The sequence below is a fragment of the Labrus mixtus genome, chromosome 3 (genome assembly GCF_963584025.1).
Source record: "Labrus mixtus chromosome 3, fLabMix1.1, whole genome shotgun sequence".
Taxonomy (NCBI): domain Eukaryota; kingdom Metazoa; phylum Chordata; class Actinopteri; order Labriformes; family Labridae; genus Labrus; species Labrus mixtus.
Window position 1 is genome coordinate 6,143,678 of NC_083614.1, and position 23,314 is coordinate 6,166,991.

At 39.1% G+C, this 23,314-nt stretch overlaps 2 protein-coding genes across 4 annotated transcripts in view; both read right to left on the bottom strand.

The window, feature by feature from the left end:
• The window catches only part of LOC132956355 (sex comb on midleg-like protein 2), a 486,888-nt gene that overhangs the window by 228,588 nt on the left and 234,986 nt on the right, over nt 1–23,314 (bottom strand). The window lies entirely within an intron of this gene.
• Nucleotides 3,981–23,314, bottom strand: part of LOC132956345 (protein sel-1 homolog 3) — a 51,475-nt gene continuing 32,141 nt past the window's right edge. For both annotated transcript variants that reach the window (XM_061029736.1, XM_061029745.1), the window contains 21 exons: nt 20,819–20,940; nt 20,515–20,630; nt 20,193–20,242; nt 19,883–20,006; nt 19,639–19,777; nt 18,962–19,096; nt 18,655–18,860; nt 17,364–17,543; nt 13,683–13,805; nt 13,450–13,590; nt 13,276–13,338; nt 13,018–13,194; nt 10,769–10,896; nt 10,350–10,433; nt 10,158–10,239; nt 8,743–8,818; nt 8,542–8,660; nt 8,240–8,361; nt 5,451–5,565; nt 5,137–5,200; nt 3,981–5,017 (listed from right to left, as the gene is read on the bottom strand). In XM_061029736.1, the coding sequence (XP_060885719.1) occupies nt 4,791–5,017; nt 5,137–5,200; nt 5,451–5,565; nt 8,240–8,361; nt 8,542–8,660; nt 8,743–8,818; nt 10,158–10,239; nt 10,350–10,433; nt 10,769–10,896; nt 13,018–13,194; nt 13,276–13,338; nt 13,450–13,590; nt 13,683–13,805; nt 17,364–17,543; nt 18,655–18,860; nt 18,962–19,096; nt 19,639–19,777; nt 19,883–20,006; nt 20,193–20,242; nt 20,515–20,630; nt 20,819–20,940 (2,593 nt within the window). In that variant the 3' untranslated portion in view covers nt 3,981–4,790. The remainder of the gene's footprint in view (nt 5,018–5,136; nt 5,201–5,450; nt 5,566–8,239; nt 8,362–8,541; nt 8,661–8,742; nt 8,819–10,157; nt 10,240–10,349; nt 10,434–10,768; nt 10,897–13,017; nt 13,195–13,275; nt 13,339–13,449; nt 13,591–13,682; nt 13,806–17,363; nt 17,544–18,654; nt 18,861–18,961; nt 19,097–19,638; nt 19,778–19,882; nt 20,007–20,192; nt 20,243–20,514; nt 20,631–20,818; nt 20,941–23,314) is intronic.

The following is a 23,314-nucleotide window of genomic DNA, read 5'->3' on the forward strand; positions in this document are numbered from 1 at the left end:
AATTACCTGGTAAACAAGACTTTCTTTTACGGTCCAGTTTCAGCAGACGTTCTGAGTAAACATAATTATGATTAAGAAATGTTTTACTCTGCACTGACATGAAATCTATGGTACAAGTTTGTGTTGAATTCATAGAACAAGAAGTACTCTATACAGTGGGTGTTATTAGGTAAGTCCTGAAGTACTTTTTTGAGTTAAATTAAGTACAGCTTTATCAACTGATACGGCCACAGACAAAAACTATATTACATAAAGTAATACATGAGTGCCTACGTTATACATTTCTAGAAAGCACATGATAAATCATGTGGGCTGTTTGAACATAAAGCTCTGAAAACTGACATGGTATCTTGAAATAATGAGTGATAGAGGAGGCGTCATACAGAATGGATTGCTTGTTTTCTAAAACGTACACAATTATATCTCTTAGTTATTCCAAACCAGTCAGGATAGCATGTGTAATGTGGTACGACATCAAGTGATGCGATCTTATTGAATACAATACAGTGCTATGGGATGCGATACAATAGAATGGGCATTGTGATACAACGTGAGATGATACTGTACAATGGGTTTATCACACACATATAAAGATACATATAAAGTAATAGACTTAATGATGTCCATTCGTTGGTAGAGGAAGTCTCGGCCTGAATATCATGTATCTGAATATCAGCTGGCCACACCCAGAGCCATAAAAAGAAAACTCCAAAAGGATAAATCATATTAACTTTGTCCAGAATATGTGCGTTCACAAATCTTTAGAGTGTGAAAGTGAAAAATTAAATTCTAGCGGTGTCTGTTCTTAAGCCATTGTTTTTGCTTTGTTGGCTTTCACTTAAAAAAAAAGAGAGACAGACGACAGAAGAGAGAGAGAGAAAGAAGAAGAAGAAACAGAGATGATTGTTCTTCCACTAATTACACACAGATTTCCCTGTGAACTGCAGGAACTCCACACGCTGCTGTTTACACTGACACACTCCTTATTTAAGTAATGACAGCTCCATGAATACAGAGCAACAACACTGCAGCCATAAAGTGCACATCATCACAGGTCAGCTGAGCTGTAAATAACTGTTAAGATCTGAGTAACCCTGACTCTCCTCAGCCGGGGGAAACTAAATCCAACCTTTGTGTTTTCTTTGTGTAACAGAAACACATACGTTTTCTCTGACGGCTCTAAAGATGTGTTTGTTTGACATGTATTGCCGGAGTGACTGATCCTTTCAAACCAAACTTCTCTTGTTGTCTCCCCCGTAGCGATGAATAACGCTGATATCGTCTTAAGTCATGTTTATCGACCAGGAGCACCTGCCCGCACAGATCAATACCTGCTGAAATTCCCCGGCTCGGTGACCGTGAACAAAATGTCTAAGTGTCCGTGCACGCTGCTGCCGCATGTCTCCTGTGAGACACTTATCATCAGCATGTCACTGATACAACCGGGAACAAGCTTTAATAGCTGACATATTAAAACACAGCTTCTGCCAAAACATCTCACAATACACCCATCACTCAGAGGGAATCTATTGTTTTTAAATTCACAGCTCTTGGAGTATCTGTCGAGTTTTAACCTTGCTAAACTGTGACTAAAATCATTGATTTTCACAAGACAAACAGGAGATGTAGAAAAGAACTCAGATTTTAAATGTGTTTTAGAGGACAGCGACCTTACTTTTGAAAACTCACATCTACAAGGTCATGCAGTCGTGCTTTAATACCTAAAAATGTTTTCCAGGATAAGATCAAGGCTGAGTGTTAACAATGTTTTGAAGTTATTCTAACATGTTTATAAGTTTTTCTTCCTCCTGCACCTTTTCATTCCTTGTAAAGGCAAAAAAAAGAAAGTATTTCTCTACATTGTACATCATAAAAAGAATGAAATAAAACAAATGAAATGAAACCAGTGATTTTTACTACATTAAAAATGTGTTTTCTTGTAGTTCAATGACATTACTTTTTCCCATTCAAGTAGTCAAAGTGTAGTGAGCAGGCACGCACGCACCTTCCAGCAGTTTCATGAAATATAATGTAAAAATAGCCACTCGTGACTGATGGTCTCATTTGCTATTGAAGATTATATAAAATTATATGAAGCCTTATAGAATTGCCCTTGGGACGAAAAAAGTTTTTTTAATTGACAAAAAAGAATAAATATTAATGTTCATGTTTTATTATCAGCCAGAAACCATACCATCAGAGAGATAACACTTTTTCTATTTAATACATCTGTCAGTGTCTGAATGTTCAGGAGTTTTGATTACTGTAACAATTTTTTGCCAAATTAGAAAAGGAATGTGAGAGTTTACTGTACTGCTTTAGTCGTAGTCAGAAAATACAAATCCTGAAAATCGATATATGTAAGAATTTGGTTTGGGTCACTTTGGCGCCCACCGTAGGTCTCTGAGGGCAACTGCACATCTGTAAAACACACAGTGCTGTCACGCCTCCATCTCTTTCACAAGGTGATTTTCTTTACAAACAGATGGAGGTGAAGCCGACGTGAGAATTTAAAACATGTTAACGGACAAATTGCAGAACTATTTCCAGTTTTTGTGCAAATATGACTCTCGATAACAGTGTGTCTTCAGCCCGTTGATGCAAACTGTTAGCATGTGGAGTATGTGTTGATCTACTGTTACCATGACGTCTATGGCTAAATGTCAACATTTGAGAGGGTCATTTATTACATACTAGTTGAGATAGGTTTGTAAGGTTCCCAATTTATAAATCTAACTTGAAGCTCAACAAGAAAAGATAAAACTTTTTGTCGTAAGATGAATACGTTTATTTATTTGTATGCAAACCTGAGACATAACTTGGGTTAGATGACTTCTTGCACCCGGAAAAGCTGTTAAATAAGGTTAGTTATTTAGGATAATTTTGATACTGATTTGAACTCAAGAACAGCTGTCGATGTTGTGCTTTCCCTCTGTGCACTGCCTGTCAGCACCTGTGTGTCCAGTCCATCTTAAGGCTGTTCGTTTGCACTGACTGATGTCGATTCCTACTTTCTACATCCTTGCTTGTGTTTTTCTTAACTTTCTGATGTACGTCGCTTTGGATAAAAGCGTCTGCAAAGTGAATTGTAGAATTGTAGACAATGACCTCGACCTGCTGCCAAAGATACATACTGCAGTAAACAGGCGATCGGGGTGCTCTGTGGACATGGAAGGGACGCCATTCTCCCTGATGAAAGGTATTGTGTTGGTATATCAACATTTGAAGCAACTATTTAAAGATGGTAAACGAACATATTGTTGCTCTAAATCACAAGAAAACTCGAAGGAACATGTGTCCATCAAGTCTTCATCACATCCTGGTGAAGGATTGATGCCAGAAAATGACCAAACTGCAACAATAAGGACTTTTAAATCGTTCAACATAGGAGAAGCTTTGAATTTCATTTAAGAACAGTTTTGTTGTTGTTAAAAGCCCATTTGGTATTATTTGTCTAATGAAGTAACACGTACTGTCTATTTGTTTCAGGAAGGATTTTAAGATTCATTTATTACTTTTAAAGCCTTTAATGATCCGACTCGGGGTACAAACCTGATAGAGCGATAAAAGTTGAACTCGTCGTCAGAGTTAAATTGTAAACATTACACCTGACATTTATGAGTCTTCTCTTTGCCGTTCAGGGCATTATTTTTTTGATTTGTTTTTTCATTTTTTAAATACTTGATTAATCCCTGAGGGATATTCTGGTTTACCCTTCCCGAATCACACACATGGACAAACAGGACCTGTGGACACACATGCCCTGGCCGCTACCAGAACAGCTTCTGTATTTTGGAAATCCCAACCCAAGTCCCTACAGACTGAGCCACAGTACTGCTGCCCCGTGGCTGGATCATGGGTCAGATCAGTGGATCCATCAGGTGTTAATGTATAAAGATTCAATTCAATTAAAAAAAAAAAACAACTTTATTTGTCCCTGGGGGGCAGATGTGGATTAATTTACAAAATGTGTCAGAAAATACGGTCAGTAAGATTCTTTATTTTTGAGGAATAACAACACAATTATTAAAAGGTGATTCACTAGATTAAAAGAAGAGTTTAAAGACATCTAGTCAAAACAATAACGATAAAAGAATATCCAAATCACAAAAACACAATGTAGCTCTGAACCTAAAGTCTGTCCTCTCGTATGTGAGGCTCTAACATTTAAAAAAGTCTGTATTATCAGAATTAGAAGAAATTAATCACCTTGTCATCACCTTTGACAAAAATATTCCTTATTATTTATTTCCTCAATATTCTTTGTAAAAATGTATCTCCTTTTAATTTCTGCTCTCTTTCTCTAATGAGTGAAGAGTATAGTGAGCCTGCTTTGAGCTGGGTATATCATCCTTCATCTTTTATTCATACATTATGTCTAGTTTAGTTTTATTACTCTGTATGAGGCATTTCATTTCACTAAGTGCTGTACAAAGTTACTTTTTATCATCACATTTTCCCCCTGCATAACAGAAGCTTTAGTTTATCTCTTTCTTGGCGACTCATTCCCACGACAAGATGAACTGCAGGTCAGACTCGGCTTTAATTTAAGAACCGCGTGATGAGTCGATTATTTTCCACAATCACTACAATGGAAAAATGTAACTGAGGAAACGTTATCTATACTCTCTGATAAAGCAGCATTGGTCTCCTCTCTGTCTCATGATCCAAACTGAGTCACAGGCTGCTGAAACACAAACGTGATCAGAGCTGAGACTCACCCTGCTAAATGTGTGCTCTTACAGTGCGCTGCGTGTGACGGCCTGAGGGATCATCGAGCTGTTTTAATGTCATAACAGATGATAAAGGAGTGCGGTCCAGAAAACACACAGGCACACGCCCGACACAGTCACCACCCACTCTCCGGTCTGACGGAGCCACTGCTCGTTTTTCAGGGTGATAACCCGGGGGATCCCTGCCGCTCTGAGGTTTCCTCCCATGATGCCGCTCTGCTCTCTGCTCGAGGTGACTCCATCTTGGCTCCCCGCTCTCACATGTTGGCTGGTAATCCTTTGACCTGTGTTTAAGGGAAGTCAAAGGTAATTTTACAGAGGTAGATATGTGACTCAGTTATGTGGGGAAATAGCACCATCAAGTGGCAAATAGGTGAAATGAAAAAAGGGCACAATGACTTACTGAGACAGCTCTGCAGAGGCACAACGACAATGATGACGGCGATGGAAAGAAGAGATGCATACATCTATAGAGAAATAAAAAGAAATGGTTTCAATAAATCATCACATTTTCCTCCTCAAAGTAGCTTTGTATAGTTTCCTTTAATATCTTATTCATGATGAAAACATTTTCATGTTCACACGTTTCAATAATTAATTAAAGGTGAGATCAATCATCAAAGGGAGGCTGATAATAAAGTAAAGGAGTGCAGCGTGCAGTCGTGTTGATTTTGATTCTTTATCTCCGTATGAGTTGATTTGTGTGTGTGCGTATACCAAGACGAGCTGTGCAGAACTCTGAGTCATTCTGCTCAGGGCTTTTCCCATCTGGACTCCGAGCAGAGCTAACGAACACGGAGTCACTGCGTCTTCACTCTCAGCCTCCACACATCTGAGGGGGAGAACACGAGAGAGGAAGTGTGTCATGCATGAAGATACTTAAATCAAAGTGTCATGTTTCGGTTAAGAGTAAGTGAAGAAGCGTATCGGTGTTAGTTTAGAAACATGTTCATGAGTAACAGCTTAGATTAGAAATGATGGTCCATTAAAAATGTGCCCTTTTATTTTTTGCTGACTAACTCTGCCTGAAAGATCTTAAGACATTTTGGGAAATCTTTTCCCTCTCTTCCAAAGAGATCAAAGGAGAAAGTTTGATTCCCCCTCTCTTGGCTGTATTGTGAGGGGATTCAGAGATCTGTGAGAGAAGACAGATCTTATGCCGTTGTTCCTTTATGAAAAAGTCAGAAGAACACACTGTTCTGTTGTCTTTCATTCTTCCTGCTTTTTTAATGTAGCCAACTTTCACATCTTTGATGTGTTGGTGCTCACTGTAAACAGAAATGAAACTCCCTTTAAAAACATTTTTTTTTTAGCTGAAGGCTTGTGTCCTGTTTCTCACACAGTGTTGTGTATCTCTTGTCGACTCACACCGGGTTGTCTTGTCACTTTTAGGGATGAGCTATTTAAAATGCAAACATAAAAAGGTTCTTCCCCAAAAAGATAAAAAATCAGAAGATGTCATGTTCCGACAACTTCAACGATGATTTCGTGTTTGTTTGCGGTCGTCCATTCACACAAACTTCACTTTTTAAGTTTCAACCATGTCAAGTCTTGAATGCAGATTTTCAATGACTTCTAAACTGACCATCATGACATTATACTGGAAAATACATGCAACTAAATTGTGCTCAAATAAAAAAAGACATTTCGAGGGACTGTGCTCAGAGTAGAGAGAATCTCTAGTGCTTCAGCCCCTCCACAGATTGGAGGTCGGTGCTCTCAGAGACATAATAAGATGTTTCAATGGACTCCTTCTCACAGGCAGAATCCAAAGAAAATACTGGTTAACATAAATCACTTATTGTATGAAGGTGCAAAGGACTGAGCAGTCTATGTGGGCTGCATCTCACTCAGAAAACAGACTGAGAAAGACGCAGTGTGTGAAAGTGTGTGTTAGTCCTTTGCACCTTCATAAATTGCCTAAAGTGATACTTGTACCACAGTCACTGTATTGCCAACTTGTTCATCAGAACAGAATTGTAGCATTGTGTAGCGACCCTCTCTACAAAGTATGTTCACTTCTGACTCAACAACAACAAAGACTGGGAAAGTATACTTCAAGTTGACCTTTTATACTGATCCCCATTATAAAACTCACATTTACTGTTACAATTCTGGATGCCTATATCGAACGTGAGCAACGTTTCAGATCATGAGGCAAACATATGTTGGATTAATTCCAGGATTAGTCTGCAGAGAAACCAAGAATTTCACCAGAAGGCTTCAAGCCTCTACCTAAATCGGTGAAACCTCTTTACATAGGTTTCCTTCTCCCAGCAACGGAGAGCAGCCCTCCACTGGAAACCCTGCAGCGTTCTGCCACCCTGAAGGCTTCCAGAGAGCTGACCAATCAGAACAGATAGTGGGCAAATGTGGAGGAGGGCCTTAAAGAGACCGCATCTGAAACAGACCGTTTCAGGCAGAGGCTGATATGAGGGTTTTTAAGTGAATCAAAATAAATGAATGAATGAATTTAAAAGATCATAGTTATCCAGCGAACACCAGGACTGTTTAGATTGATTTTAAAGTTGAATGCAAATAAAACAATGGAGCGAACAACACGTTTGGTATTGTCTTGATCTTGAAAACTGTCTGTTCCTGCTATAGCTGTACCCGAGATAAGTAGCAAGGCTGTGCACAGGCCCCCTCTAATCGATCCGCAAATAAAATAGTTTTTTGAGCTGAAAATAATGCAAAGCTACTCTAATGGGTTCACAGACTGACAACATGAAAGGTGAACATGGAGACAATATGGGATCTTTAAAGGCTTTATATGCGGATCCAGCAGATGTCGCCCTTGAGCACAAGCATGAAACCAAAACAACTCACGCTGCATTGTTGTGTTAGCATGCTAATGCTAGCGATCTTTATTATGCTCATATGTTCACACTGCATGTAAATTTACCTGAAATGAGCGTGATCTAGAAACACAGTTAAGCAGTGAGTACAGTATGTTATTCTTCTTTTCTCTAGTCCCTCAATTAAACAACTTTTATACATGAGGGGAGGAGTCAGCCGGCCGTCTAGGCGATGTAAACAAAGTGAAGATAGGACTCTGAAAACTCTGAAAACATCACAGACAGTGGGACTCAGGTGTTACACCCATTGTAGACAGTCATGACTCACAGTTATTTTCAGAGGATATACTTGATTTATATTATATTTAAGTGTGAAAAATCACATATAAAGCCTTTAAAGTTTTGATGTAAGGACAAATACCCCTTTCTTATAAACAGTGATGTTGTTCTCATTATTATGAGAAAGACATGACATTTATGGTCTTGGCAAGAAAGCAGGAAAGCAAGAAAACTATTTTCCTTCAAAAGAACTGAAGCTCTCCCTGAACAACGTATTTTGTTGTCATTGTTTAGTGTAGCATAACAAGCAAACTATATCCATACTTCAACTTTATGGTGCATAGATACAATAAAATCCTTGGATGCACCAAACAAAGCAGCCATATTTCATTGTTGCAGCTGTTTAGAGATGTAAAAAAAAAAAAGCACCTTTTTAAGATCTTTTCCACCACCGTGTGCTGCTCATCATGATGTGACACGTTAAAGAAGCCGTGGACGTCGGGTGGCAGAGTGTGTCCTTGTTGTACCAGAAGGACCAAGTTGAACATTCCCTGTGAGCGACAACAGAATCATAACACAGAGGCTGCTGGGTAATTCACAGAGAAAGTCTCCAAATAATAACACTGCATGATGCTGTTTGTTGTTTTTTATTGCGGTGGGGCCGGAGCCCGTGGAAGTTTAATTAAGTTTATCATAGGGTGATGAGATTACAGCCTGAATAAATCTGTCACCTGAGGGCTCCCCGCTACAGCTGCTCTGCCATACATCGATACCGCCCGACCAACCAAGGATAATGAGTCGGCTCGCGTGCTGGAGGGGGGGTAGTAGTAGTCTCCCATTTTCAGGAGGGCTATAAAAGAAGATAAATACACAGTGTTTATCGACCAGACTGACAGGCGGAGAGAGAGAGAGATGAAATGAGAGGGACTCACCGACTGGATTGGGTTCATAGTTTAAAACAGAGTAGTTATGATATCTCCACCGACAATCAGGACTGAGATTGAGCTCCTGTATTGTTTGAGAGAGAGAGAGAGAGAGAAGAGGAGCGAGATGATGAAGGTTATGTTATCAACCACTAACAGTTTCCCTCCGGCCCCAGTTTTCTTCTTTTAGTTTGAAACTGGAATTATATGTTCATCAGCTTCCTTCTAAACTTCAATTATGGGTCATGAAATCCAGAAATGGGCTGAAATCAGGTTAGCACATTATATTACACATATCGGCCATTAGCTAGTTTCTTATTTGCATGCAAATTAGTGGCATATTGGTTCTTTGTAAGTCATTTTAAAGCAGCTTTATTCTGCACGACATTCTCCTACAAACACCAGAAGTTTTCCCCTGATAATGTCTTATTTATGGCTCATTTATAGTTGGTGAGGAAGTAGTTGTGCATCAATAAACAGTGTTGGGATCACTGCTCTAAAGGTGTGATGAGCGAAGGTAAAAATTACTTTGCATTAAATGAAGGTTCAAAACATTGGAAATACCTCTCAGAGAAATGTGGCAAGTTAAGCAACTGCAACATGGTTATTTTCCCTGTTATATTCTAGTTTCATTTTTATTAAACTGGAACAAACGGCATCCCAGGTCAAAGCTATAACTGCTGTATGTGTTATACAGTAATGTGCAGAAGCCCTAAGCGGACATACATCCTTACATTTTATTTGACTCCTGTGATAATGAGTGATTCGAGGTTCAGAGAGGCTGTTTGCTCTGCAGTGCAGTATGCTGTGTGATGGGAATTAAGACGTTTTCTTTGCAGATAAAACGAGCGCAGAAGCCCCACACCCTTTTGTCAAAGTGTTTATAGGAACTTTATCATGACTTATAAAAGTCAAATAGAAGTAATAGCTAATTTTCAACAAGAAAATGTTGATTACAGATACATTGCATGTACTTTTTTTTTTTTTACACACTGAACATAATTGCATCCAGTCAGTTTTCAAAACACAATTTAAACAACTTCCCTCCATTGTGAATATGAACCTTTAACAAATTTCATCCTGATTTCACAGAAAATTCAGTCAATTAACACGTTTTTAAAATGGCTTACATTTTCTTCACACGAGGTTACCTTATGACTAAAATTCTGAATCTTTCACGCCTTATAAACGAATTCTTGCACACAGAATGTAAGAATTAAAAACTTGAGATAAAGCATAAAGCTTCTACGTGTGGGCATCAGCAGTTTTAAAAGTTCACTGAAACATCTGGATTGCATTTTTGAATAGGCAGGTACATTGTTACTGTTACAGTCAGTGTGGACCTTTACTGTTTTACAACATGTTATAAGAACCAGGTCAAAGCACACACACGAAGGGTTAAAACCTGAGAAACAGCACATTACCTCACACAGATGAGCGACGTTAATCTGAGCCAAACCCAGACCGGTTTCTGCTGCCAAAACATAGTTCACAAAAGCCTCCTGCCTATTTGTGAGGAAATTAAAAAAGTGGAAAAAGAGAAGACAAATAGTTAAGGGGGAGAGAAAATGATTAAATGAGCATGATTGTAAAGTAATTGATATTAATGTTCCCACCGAGAGCCCTGCAGGTAGGCCTGGAGCGCCTCTCTGACTATTAATCCAAGGTGTCCGTTCTGTTCACACACCGTTTTTAGCATCCTGCAAAGAGGGCAAAGGATGTGTGATGAATTATGGATCATCATTTTCTCCACATAAAAAGGAAAAAACATGATCTAAAAATAGTTCCTGATTTGTTTAGGTCATTCTGAAAACTTTGCAGCATCTTTTCTTTGCAGAAAGTTTAAGACACCAGAGGAAAAAACGATGAGCGGTCTCTCCCTCTGTGTGCTCAACAAATATGCAGAGACTCTTTATTTTTAGATATGCAAATACCAGGTCTGACCTTGAATTAGCCACTGTCATTGAAAGAAGATGCCACTGAGCTGCAGGCTACAGCGCAACAGCCCATAACAAAGCTAATGAAAGCCTCTTACATCACAGCCCTCTCCACATCCTGAGACACTCCTTCCAGGTTTCCTGTCGAGAAGTACCACGCCGCCTCCACCACTGCTGAAACGTGGCCATACCGCGACGCTTTCAGGAACTGCTGGAACGCAGCCGTCTGTGGATCAGTATGAAAAATATGTCAGCTCTTGATCCTTTGTCATGGTGAATACTCAAATCTGATTGGCTGCAGGGTGTCTATAACGTCCTTACATTTGACACTTAGTAAATAATTCTGAGTTGACATACAGCCAGATGTTTTATCTCCTCCATTTTACAGTAATCATGAGTGATCTCCACTCTTTTTCCCAAGCCCTCGACTTATTTGTATCATTATCTCAACATATCAATGCTGTGTTTCCCATTATAATGGATTATTTCACCTCAAGGCGACAAAGCTCATGTTCCTAAGGTAAAAAATATAAAACAAAGCAACAGGCTGGTAAACGATAGGTCAGACCAAGACATGCCATGTCGCCATTGTCAACACTAACAAGATAACATCTTATGCTTGTCCGCTTAGGGATTCCGTACTGGTGAAAGTAAATAACCGTAGGAACAGGGAAACAGTCAAAGCTTCTGTTTACATTTTGTGAGCAGCAACAATGTGGAACTTAAATGTTTCCTTTAACTGCCTTGGAGAATATGAAGACATTGACGACTGAGATTCAGCTGAAGAAAAGGAAACTGAAAATCATCATTGAAAGGTTCAATCTAAAGTCTGGTTGGCTTTTTGAGTGGCAAAAATATTAGACGTTATATATACATTATACGTACAGCATGGGTAAAGAGTTAAATGCATTCAAAACTGCAATGCAGAGCGATTAGTGTCTCGGTGCTCTGGTGATGTTTGCTCCCATTAATTAGTCATTCTGCAAACATTGAGGGCAAGATTTGGTCTCTCTATGCAAATTAACTTCAGTGCTAAAACACACCAGAGCTAACACACAGCTAGAGTAAAAACATAACAGAAGAAGAAATGGTGGTAACTGGTAATTTATATGAGGTCTTGTTCAGATTATCAAATTTCTATTCCAACAGTTATTCAATAATTTTTTGAGTAATCTAAGAAATAAAATTGTCTGAAAACTAGATTTGTCAAATAAATGTGATGGTACTATTATAGCAGGAGTTTAGTCAGCAGGAGGAAACTTTGGAAACGAGCTGAAGTTGGGACAGGAATGTAAATAATGGAATAAAAGTGATGCTAACACTAAACATGGCTTGAGCCTAGCGGTTATGTCGTACCCCATGTACAGAGACTGTAGTCCTCAAAGCTGGTGGACTGGGTCATCCCAGGTGTCCGCTTAAATAAAGGCAGAAAGAGCCAAAAAATAAAGTTTTAAAATAATAATCCTGATGTTGATTTAGAGAAAATGACGTGGCTGGCTAGCTCCCTGGTGTTGTTCTTAAACATACACTCAAATTATATTTACTTCATGTCAACAGTATGATAGTTATTGACTTTGCTAGCCTACTGTTAGCTTTCTTACTCAAAGTTGGGCGGGAGCACGTCATGAGCAGAACACAAATATCTCCTGATGCCAGGTCGTCACTAAAACCAGTTCTGACTGGAGCAGTGAACGAGGTTATCGTGGCAGTGGAGACGTATGAGATGGGATTTACTTTTCAAACTCTTAGGCATTTTGAGGAAACAAAGCACTTTCTTTTTTTTTTTTTTTTTAAGTTTAGGTTGTGAAACGCTTGATAGCTTATATTAACAGTTGTGTCTTTTATGTCTGCTATGGACAGTTGTGAAATTTATGTGTCCATAAATAATTGATGGAAAACCTTTCCTGCATTATTCCTTAAAATCATAATTAAAATACTCTATTCTAAAAACTCCATTGGATCTGCAGAGTCCCTCTGCACTTTTAAGAAAAAGCTAAAGACCCAGCTCTTTCATGAATACTAACTTAATGATGATGGTCTCCATATTATTGATGATGATGATGATGGTAATGACGATGGTTTTTGTTTGATAACGATGACTTATAAGATGGTTTCTATACTGATTAGAGCTCTCAAGAACTGCCCTCAATGTTGTGCTTTGCCTCTGGTCACTTCCTGTCAGCACCTGTGTGTCCAATCAGACTCAAAGCTGATCGTTTGCTCTTACTGACATTGTTCCCTTTTTTCTAGATCCTTGCTTGTGTTGTTCTTACTCTCTGATGTACGTCGCTTTGGATAAAAGTGTCTGCTAAGTGAATTGTATTCTGACAAGATATGGGGCTCAGACCTCATTCTTCACTGGGTTGTCCGGGTTCTTCCGGTTGAGATGGTATAGTCCCAGGTTGAAGATGCCGTCTTCATTTCCATTTAACGCTGCTTGTTCAAAGTATTTGACTGCATTTCTGTGGTCTTTCAGAAATCTCCCATAGTACCAGCCCACACCATTCATGGCTCTATCTGAGCCCTAGAGCAGGGGAACAGACAGAGCTGTAGTGAAGGCACACAAGGTAAAGACACAGATTGATTTCCAGGAGGACGCAGGTACCATCTCTGCAGCTTTCTGCATCAGTCGAAAACCTCGGCTGCCGTTCTTTTCCACTCCCTCGCCCTGAAGGAATCAACATCAATCAGTGAGTCGATATCTGTCCAAACACAGACACACACTATCCATTCAATGTCCAATGTGATCATGAAATAGTCTTTAATAATCTTAAAGAACCGTCATCAGCATCATGGCGTAGTCGAACATGGCTACAGGATCCTTCATCTGCATGGCGCTGGTCTTAAACCACCTGGCGGCACGCTCCAGGTCTTTTGTAGCTCCGTTGTAGCCTCTATAGAGCATCGCTGCCAGCTGTCTCTACAGATAACAGAGCTTTTAAGTCTTCTCACCACAGATGACTTCTTTCAACCATGAAAGGAGAAAAAAAAAAGGATTTAACTCAAACTTACCTGAGCTTCTGCGTCTCCACTCTCTGCTAGAAATTTCACATACTGAAAGACGTCAGTTTTCTCGTGGTTGTGTTGGTTCAAATCCTCTGGATTATCGAGATAGATGTGTTCAATAATGTGTTGCTTTAGGAAAGACAGACACAAATATATTCTAATATTAGTATTATAGCTAATACTAAACAATGCTGTTAATGATAGTACCACTCTCCAAGTTTAGTTTTAGTTTATTTGCAAATTTTTTGAAAGAAGAGTCAAACAGAAAAATAAAACACATGTGCAGGTGAGGTAGAAACCCACGAGGGCTTATCTCAGAACCTCACCTTAAGAGATTAAACAAAGTTAAAATAAAATAATATACAATAAAAGTAACAAAGTAAGAATATTTACTATGACAAATAAAATGTACCCAATTGAAAATTACATACAAACATTGAAAACATAAAAAAGGGGTTTTCAGTTTGGTGAAACAGTGATCACTTGCAATGCTAACATCTTGTAGCCTGTGAGAAATTGTTAGCGTGTCAGCCGACTGCTAGTCACAGTGTTGCTGTACTTTTTTTTTTTTTTTTTTACCTGATCTAAAAACCAATATGCCTCAATACTATCTCTCCAAACACTCTATGAGCAGTCTGTTACCAGACAGGCACAGAAACCCACATTCTTCACTAAGACCAGGCTGAACCGCCATAAACATTCATGTGTGTCTATGTCCATTAAGGGCCTGTGTCCATCTGGCATTTTATTCAAGCAGAAAAGCGCTGGCAGTGCACTTGGATGAAGTGCTTGTGCGCTGAGAATTAAAGGGCAGCACGTGTGTCTTTTCTCGATGACAAAAGTCTTGACTGAGTTGCTTTTAATTTATGTTTTATATTTGAGAATGTTCTTTTTCCATAGCCATGAACATCAAATAGAAGTTGCTCCCACTCCATACTTTGTCTGTAATAATATTCATGATGGCCCCCGCTATCCGGGGGTTCCTATCTGACACAGAGCAGGGAGGATGTGGGTACATGACACAGTCTGTAGGAGACAAAGATACGGGCAATATCATATATTTTGAAGTCATGTGCACCATCTGAAAAGCTGAAAGATTTTCAACTAGAATCCTTAGGAGCAGCTGTACGAAAAAGGTGAAGCACTCAGAAAAAGGACAAAGAGACTTCAAGGCCATCAGCAGCAGCAAACGCTCTCTCCTCATAGGAACAATAGAAGAAAGATGCTGGCACCCAGAAAACAAACGCCAGGTGGATATAGGCCCTCAGACTCTAAGTCCACAAAGCCACAAGGGGTTGTCGACAAAGTAAGTATATCAATACTTACTTTAGTCAAAGGGTGTTTATGCATTGCCCTTTGTGAAACATTGTCATAGGGAATTTCTGCTGCTGCTGCTATGGGATGCATTGTTAAGGGGTTTTGTATCATCTCTGTTAATTTATCGTTGTCATTCTCTTTTTGACTGCAGGACAGAGTCCTAGACACATTTCTCAACAGAGACCTGAGAGGACCACAGCCTCTGTATATGGGGTGCTAGACCATCGGCGCGCCATTTCAAACATTCTTTACTGTTTCAGAAAACATATGGGAAAAAATGTAGTTACCACCAACCTTGCTGCAAAACCCCCGAAAGACACCATATACACCCATTCAAAAATGTCCATTTTGAAAGCAGAAATTAACAAGTTAACAGCCAGCGGTTAAAAAAAGTTAGTATAGTAGTAGTAGTATAGTTCATGACTTTTTGGGCGCACTGTATGGCAGACTAAATATTTATAACGTCACTGAGACTACATCTATGTTTTAAAGAGCCTATGGTTGAGAAACAATTTAGAGGGGATTATCAGCTGCACTCGTATGCAGGCAACTATTTAAAGATGTTAATTAAAGCTAAATCAATGTTAGATGACCAGTGATGGGATTACATTAAAGTGCATCATGTTTGCTCTCCACATTGACTATTTTTATTTGGAAATCCAAAACCCTTTGAAACATCAGTGGCTAATACTATTCTGCATTTTTATACAGAACCTGCACAGGGCTCAATTAATTACTCATTATTAATACATCAATTCCTCAATAAAAACGTGTCATTATAAAACAAAATTATATTTAATTCTTATTTCTTTAAATTTGAACTCTGGTAACCCATCCCGGATCATCAGCTCTGCTGGGTGCAGTTTGTTAACTGTGCTGTCCTCATGTGACTCATCAGATTGTGTCTCAAATATTGTTCAACTGATCTCCACCCACTTTCAAACCATTCTGATGAGCTGAGAGAAAACAGCTGGATTTAAATAAATAAAACTGTTCTAATTTTGGCAGAACATTTTGTGGTCCTGTAGCACCTTATCGCTTATGATAAGGAGCTGGGAAATAGGTTTCCAGGATGTTTAATTAAGATTGTATCCAGACAGATTATTGTACAGACATTTACTCAGAACGGTTTTCCGCAGGTTGCTCGAAATGCACCAGCTACAGTCACCACAACAGTTTTCTCTGTGCATTGGCTGCTTATTCAAGCTGCAGCAGACATTAGAGTCTTTCTCATTTGATGCAGTTCATTTAAATGTTCCAAGAATAAACAGGAAGTCTGAAGTAGAGTTTTCTTTTTATATTTGGAGTGCTCCTCTTCTATTCATCAAGGCTGCTGACTCATTCACATTTCAAATTAAGATTTCCTCCTCGCTGGACCATCAAGCGTACTATTAATCATGTTTTAGAGGCAGTCCTTGAACTGCTGTCATGTGGTTGTACAGGCTCTTTGTGAATGTCTAATGTACAACTGTGAATGAATGATGGATTCATTTTTAGGTCTGTTTGTACTGTACATAGAAACATTTTCAACAGCTTCTTTACTTTGTGTTTTTGTTTTTACTTTTTTTGGAAAGAACTAATTAAAGAACATTGTTACCATACTTTTATCTTTATCTTCAATCTCAAGCAGGACAAGCTTGACTGTTAGGAAAACTCAAGTCCACTAAGACTCACATTAGTATGAATGGTAAATGGACTTGAGCTTGTATAACGTTTTCCTAGTCTTCTGAATAGAGGTGTGACAAAGTGATGTCACCCCGCGTGTGACACCTACACATTCACACACTGATGGCATTGGTTGCTATGTATGTGAGACCATCAGAAGTAACTAATCCCATTCATATGCCACCAACGAAGCAGCAGGAGTAACTGGGGTTAAGTGTCTTGTCCAAGGACACATCGGACATGTTGCTGCAGGAGCTGGTAAAAAGAGAGCAGAGACAACCCTACCAACTGAGCCACAGCCGCCCCCATGAAAGCTAAAATGTAGTATTAAAAGTGTGTTGTTTAATTCATCTAAATTCAATGTTTCAGGTTTGTATTAGTTTGTAATTCTTTGTGTATAACATATTGTTGTTTGCTTATAATTTTATAATAGTGTGTATGCAGCTAAATGTGTGTAGCACGACAAGACACTTTTTCCTCAGAGGACATTTAAGTTCATCTATCGTATCCTATCGCATTATATTTTATTGTTTCTTGATCATAAACATGACATTTTGTGCTTTGTTTGCCTACAATTTCAATCAACATATCCAATAAGAATTCCAGTCCTACCATTGTGGACCAAAGACACATTTTGCCAGACCAAGAAGCTCGTATGGCTAAAGGTTATGACACAGTTTTACCAGTGATTTGAGATTTACATACCTTGTTTTCATGAATGCTGTTGATGTCAATGCTGCTCTGTAGCCCTGTGTTAGCATAGTAGCTGTAAGCTAAGTCCAAGTCTTTAGGGAATCCATCAAGTCCTTGTGAGTGTTTATACCCAGCATGCATCAGGGCCAAACGGTGATCAGCAGCCGCACCAATCAAACTATAGACATGACCCTGAAACAAACATGCATTGTTTTTATCAATCATCACCATACCAGTTGGGATATATGTTAAAGAAGTTCATGTGGTGACAGTAACCTGCACGGCTCGAATAATGTGCACAATAGTTGTATTTCTTTAACCATATTTATGTCCCTTGACTTGAGATATCATTTGATCCCAAATCGTGAGCTGTTCTGGTGATTTCACCAAACCAAAGTAATATATATATATATATACATATAATTATTATTATTATTTTTTTTTTTAATTGTATACATTAATCTAGAATTAAGCACAAAGATTGATTGGTTATAGGTCAGGTGAAGATAATACGTTTGGCTAAAAAAGGGACTTTTCATGAACCCCAGTCCTCTTTATATTACAGCACCAGTGTCTGGAGTAACTGTAACTCCATTACTATTTGCTGTAACTAGTAGTACATATAGTTACTTCTTTAATACACTTAAGCGGTTACAACTACAGAAATTTACTGAAATTTATAACTGAAATAGCCGACAACTAGGCTACATAAAAGTAAGGTTTATTGAGATTGATTGGGCAGGTGAGGTAAAGCTAACGTCAGCAAAGCAGCATCCTGGGAGAAAGTGTCCCACTAAAGACACGCAGGCTAATGATATTTTAGGAATGTGCTTTCATTCTTGGATATATACCGACATTATTTTTACCTGATTAACTTAAAAATCGAGTGGTAAGTTGTAGTCTATGTGCAGGAAGGAAGCCTTGTACTAAACTAGCTGTCAGAGAGTCCTGAACTATAAACACTGAAGAGCCAGGTGTAGCTCACGTTAGCTCTGTAGACCAAGGAGGAGCCACTCCATCTAAACACGGCTTGGTTTAAGATCACCACCAGATCTATAAGCCACCACTAAACAGCCTCGTATCATCGCATGTTGTTGAGGATATCAACTGTTGAATCTGTTGCCCGCCAGAGAACTTAAGATCGTTACTAATTACTACTTTGCGGTAACTTGCCCATCACTCTGCAGAACCAAAGAACAAATACTGTAAATAATTAAGAAGCAACTCGTAAAAATCTAAAAATAGTTTTGCAATTCGAGGGTCCATTCAGCATCAATCATTAAGGAGGAAGCATTGAATCTACCTTTTGTAAATCCACTGAGTTTCCCAGACCGGAGAGGTAGATGGAGGCCAACAGGAGAGATGCTTTGTGATTCCCAAAGCAGGAAGATTCTCGTAGTAAAGACGTTGAATTAAAAGTTATTTTATTATGGTCCTGATTGATCATGAACACTGTATTAACTGCATGCTCAAACAAAGCACTCCCAAGGTGCTCCATGCCCAAAGCTCCTACAGACAATGACACAGAAAGTTGATTAAAATTGTAATTAATGATGTGAGTTGTGTATGAGTCAACTTATGTGATTAAGCCCTGGATTTATCTACACCACCTGTTCTGATTTCCTCCTGTTTTGACAGCAAGAAATGAAAGAGTTGGCTGTATCTAAGTTGATTTTCAAAATTCCATGTTTGATTGCAGATTTTATTTCTGGTCTGACCCCATGATCTGATGAAGGGAGTGGTATCTGAAATAAAAAGACACAAAGTCAACAGAAGAGTTCACATACAAGCAGTGTTGCCAGATCTCGCGAGAGAAACAAGCAACCAGCTCTATGGAAACAAGCCCAAAACAAGCGACCTGGCTCCTCAAATAAATAAAATGAAGCCCAACAGGTTACCTAACCTACCACATAGTGTAAAAGAGAGGCCACTTGATAGCCTATATATATGCCAGCATCATCAGCATGCTGTATTAAGGTCAGATCCAGTCTCTCTCTCCCACTCTTTATTATATTTTTTTCCATATAACTGCATACAAGTAAGGTTCTTGTATTGACTACACACGGACACATACAAAATGGACAGAGTCTCTTGTTTAGAAGTGTTTTAAACCTGCATTTTGGCAGGATCTTCACAAAGGATCCACAACTAAAGGATGACATCAAGGTGGCCATGTAACTTCTTAGGAACAGTCTTTGATTGACACCCTGTAGGCCTATACTAAATCTATGAAAGGGTGATGAAAGGTTTTTGTAAAAGGCTAAAATAAATACAAAACATGTTTCACCTTTGCTAATCTGTGACATAGGGTGACTCTGGGTTACTTCGTGAAGGAAAGCTTTTGTAAATGTTTTTATTTCCAGACACTCCTGATGAGTCGCATCCAGCTCCAGTTCAGTTGACTTGGGTTGAAGTTGATTTTTCACCTGTGGCATGGATTCAATTGTATTTTTAATAAACTATACCCATAATAGGGATTAAAAACAAAGCAATAACATTTGACTCATGATTAGAAACCAGCACATTTTTACCTGTTCAGTTCCAAAACGGTAATATTTGGCAGGCCCGAAATAGCCGTGGATGCCCGGCAAGAATCTGCTTCCTCCCATCGCAAAGTATCCGTCAGTGTCATCGAGTCGGACATTCTGATTAAATCTATAAGATATTTTAAAAAAAAACACTTTAACCAGTCTCTTTATCATAGTGATCATGATGCTTGTGTCAGTCATCTCTGTTTTTAGACTTGTGCTTCGGAAAGGCAACAGTAACGTTTTTGCTTTTGAATAATTAAAAGGGGACATTTTGTAAAAAGTGTCTTCAGAAAAACATGACATGTCTTACTCATATGTAATTCTGAGCATTATATCATCCCACGATGCATCCAGCAGTGCCTGAAAGTCGGAAACAATAAAAGGCATGAGCTCATGACACACTGAGAAATAAAACCCTCTCAGCTGTGGACCTCTTCAAATTTTGGAGAAACACAGCAATCACCCTGCAGTTTCCCAGCTGGAAACCAACCATTGCCTCTTTCACAGGAAATCAAACACTGCAAAGCAAGGACACTGAACCAATCAGAGGATGTAGCCAGGAGCTGTTTTTTTTTTAAATGCCTGTGTTTCCTTATCCCACCTCCCAGAAGCACATGTTGAGGTTTTTATACCTTGGAGTCCTGTATGTAACAGTCTAATCTAATCCACTTCCACAGCGGCAACGTTAAACCAGCCCGGAAAGCGGCATCTTCTCCAGTTGTCACTCGGACCTGAGTTATGACGTCCCCTACACAGGAGATATGACAGTCATATATTTCACCACAGAGAGATCCACAGCTCTTTATTAATACATTATAACACAGTCTGCTCCACGGCCTCGCAAAACACACACCATCACTCACAACCGTCTCATGATACCTCAGTCTAATCCCCCTCAGATGATATTAGGTGTACCCACAAGCTGCTGTGACTCACCTGCGTCTGTAAGCTGCAACACAACCGACTCGTATACATTCTTTCTGTCCACGTGATGGATGATCCCGCAGAGTTTCCTGTGACACCATTTCAGCAGGTAGATCCACACGGATAAGGTGACTCTAAAAACCAAAGACAGACATGATTCAACAAATCCTTTTCATCAGCTGTTGAAGCATGAGGTAATATTTTAAAACGCAGCGCTTATCTGCTGAAAAATGACTGACCTCTCTGTCTTTTCATTGACCGTAAATAAAAAGCTCACATGCTCCGCTGAAGAGGCTTCATGAAGCTTGTTGAGTCGTTTGTAATGACGGGGAAGTGAAAGTGCAGCTGGCAGCGCCGAGGGGAAACAATCAGTGACCTGTGACCCGATCAATCCGCTCATATCAACACAAACCACCTGAGTTATAAACTGTAGATGGTCCTTTTAACCGGAGAAACAGACAAACTTAGAAACTGAAAGATTACACTCATCATAGCTTAGTCTTTTATTAGACCTTAATAAATCTTCAACACTGAAAAAAATTAAGCTCCCAAAACAAGGGGGGAGTAGCTGTAAAATTTTGAAAATGTTCCTTAAAAACGATCTGCTGACAGAACAAGTTAACACAAACTAAAGCCACGTTTGGATGTTTGTTTACATGACAAAAGGGTTTTGGGTGCCTACAAAATTAAATTTTTGAAAATGGGATCCAGAGTGCAAACTTTTAAAAATGGCAGCGTCTCTGCCGTTGTGTTGTCTGGATATTCGCCGTTACTATGGAAAACCATGGACTGAAAATATAAATGGACAAGCCCGAGTCATCCATCTGTTACTGTAGGGGGCTATGGAGTCCTAAACTCTAAACTAAACCCTCTAACTTTTAGTCAACATTAACTTTAACTCTATAGGCTAAGAGCTGGAGCTGAGACGGCTTTGAGGCTCTTGACAAACTGTAACATCCGCATGCCCGCCAATCAGGTCAGACACAAGCCTCACTATAACGCTTTTCCTTCATAAAATCAAAACTGATGAGTTATAAAAAATAAATAAGAAATTCACACCCTGTCCAGTGTGTGCCGATGTAGACCTAACTAATCAGACCAAAATGTTTTTTTTTTAACCAAGCTGAAACATTTCTGATGTAAAAACGGACAATGGGGTTTGTATGTGACTTCCAGGTCTCTTGGAGCCAGCATCAAGCGGAAACTCGAGCAACTTCAGTTGTTTAGCACTTCTGCTTTGGGTTCATTTTCAACACCACGGGTTGCTATTTGCTGACCACATGCACATTGAAGTTCCAGTCAATAACCATGAGCAAGTAGGTGGACTACAACAATGGCGGACTCCCAAATTCAGTTTGTGTCCAGTCAACATTTTATTGAATTTTACTCTCTTGTAGTTTAGAGTCACTTGAAGTAGCGACCCTAGCTCATCATCTGTCCACACAAACATTTGTGTGTTGTCCTGTTTACACCTCAGCGCTCTGTTGAAGGAAGAGTATGTGCGCATGTAAGAGTAATTTCATCAGAAAGTCTCACCATAACTACTGGTCTGACATGTAGAGGCTGCAGCTTTTTTTGTAATTTTTGCAGATGTGTTTGCACGGCAGTTGTCATCTAAATGTTATCGTCACTCTAAACACTAAAGATTCTGTTTTCAATAGATCTTTTTTGTGTAAATGTGGCCTAAAACTTCAGATCTGTCCAATAATGCTACAACCATCTTGAAATAAAGCTACATACTCTCAGGAGGAAAAACTGCTGGATTTTAGTAACCTTGACCAGAAGTACTTATGCTAGGATAAGATTTGCTTAGAAATGTATCTAAACTATTATCATTATATGATTTGCTGAGTATTTCTTGGGTTACAGGTTATGTCTTGATAATTAAGAGAAATATAAACTTGACACATGTGAGAGGCTTAAAGGATTTAAAACTTCCCTGCAAGAAGACATATTTTATCAGTAAGCATATGTTAACTTGATTTCATGTTTTGCAGTGACACAGTTTGCAAACCATCAACAATTTGCTGCCAGGACATGAACACAGTTCAACAGATGGTCACATCTAACTCCAAATTTAAATCTCTCTGCAGACTTCCTGCTTTTTTCTGAAGTCATTTTAAATTCTGGCGCTGCCTTACAGAGGACTGCATGGTCGGTTTTAGTTTTAATTTCATGGACCTCCAACACCACAACGGGGGATCTTCACATCCAAAACTTCCAGGCTGTTCTAAGTGAAACTGAGATGCACCATAAACGACAGGAGATCAATTCTTTTCACTTTGAAGCTGCTAAATAAAAGTCTGATGATCAGGCAGCCAAGAAACCTGCAGTTCCTCAAATGGCCACATGAGGCTGGCTCTAAAAGAGAGTCTTTCCTCATAGAGGCCCATGTTAAAAAAAATGACTACTTTACTGACAATGTTTCATAAATCAACAGTTAAATTGATATTACGTTTTTTATTTATGGACCAGGAGTAGGAGCTCAACAATGCTGTTTGGTCGTTA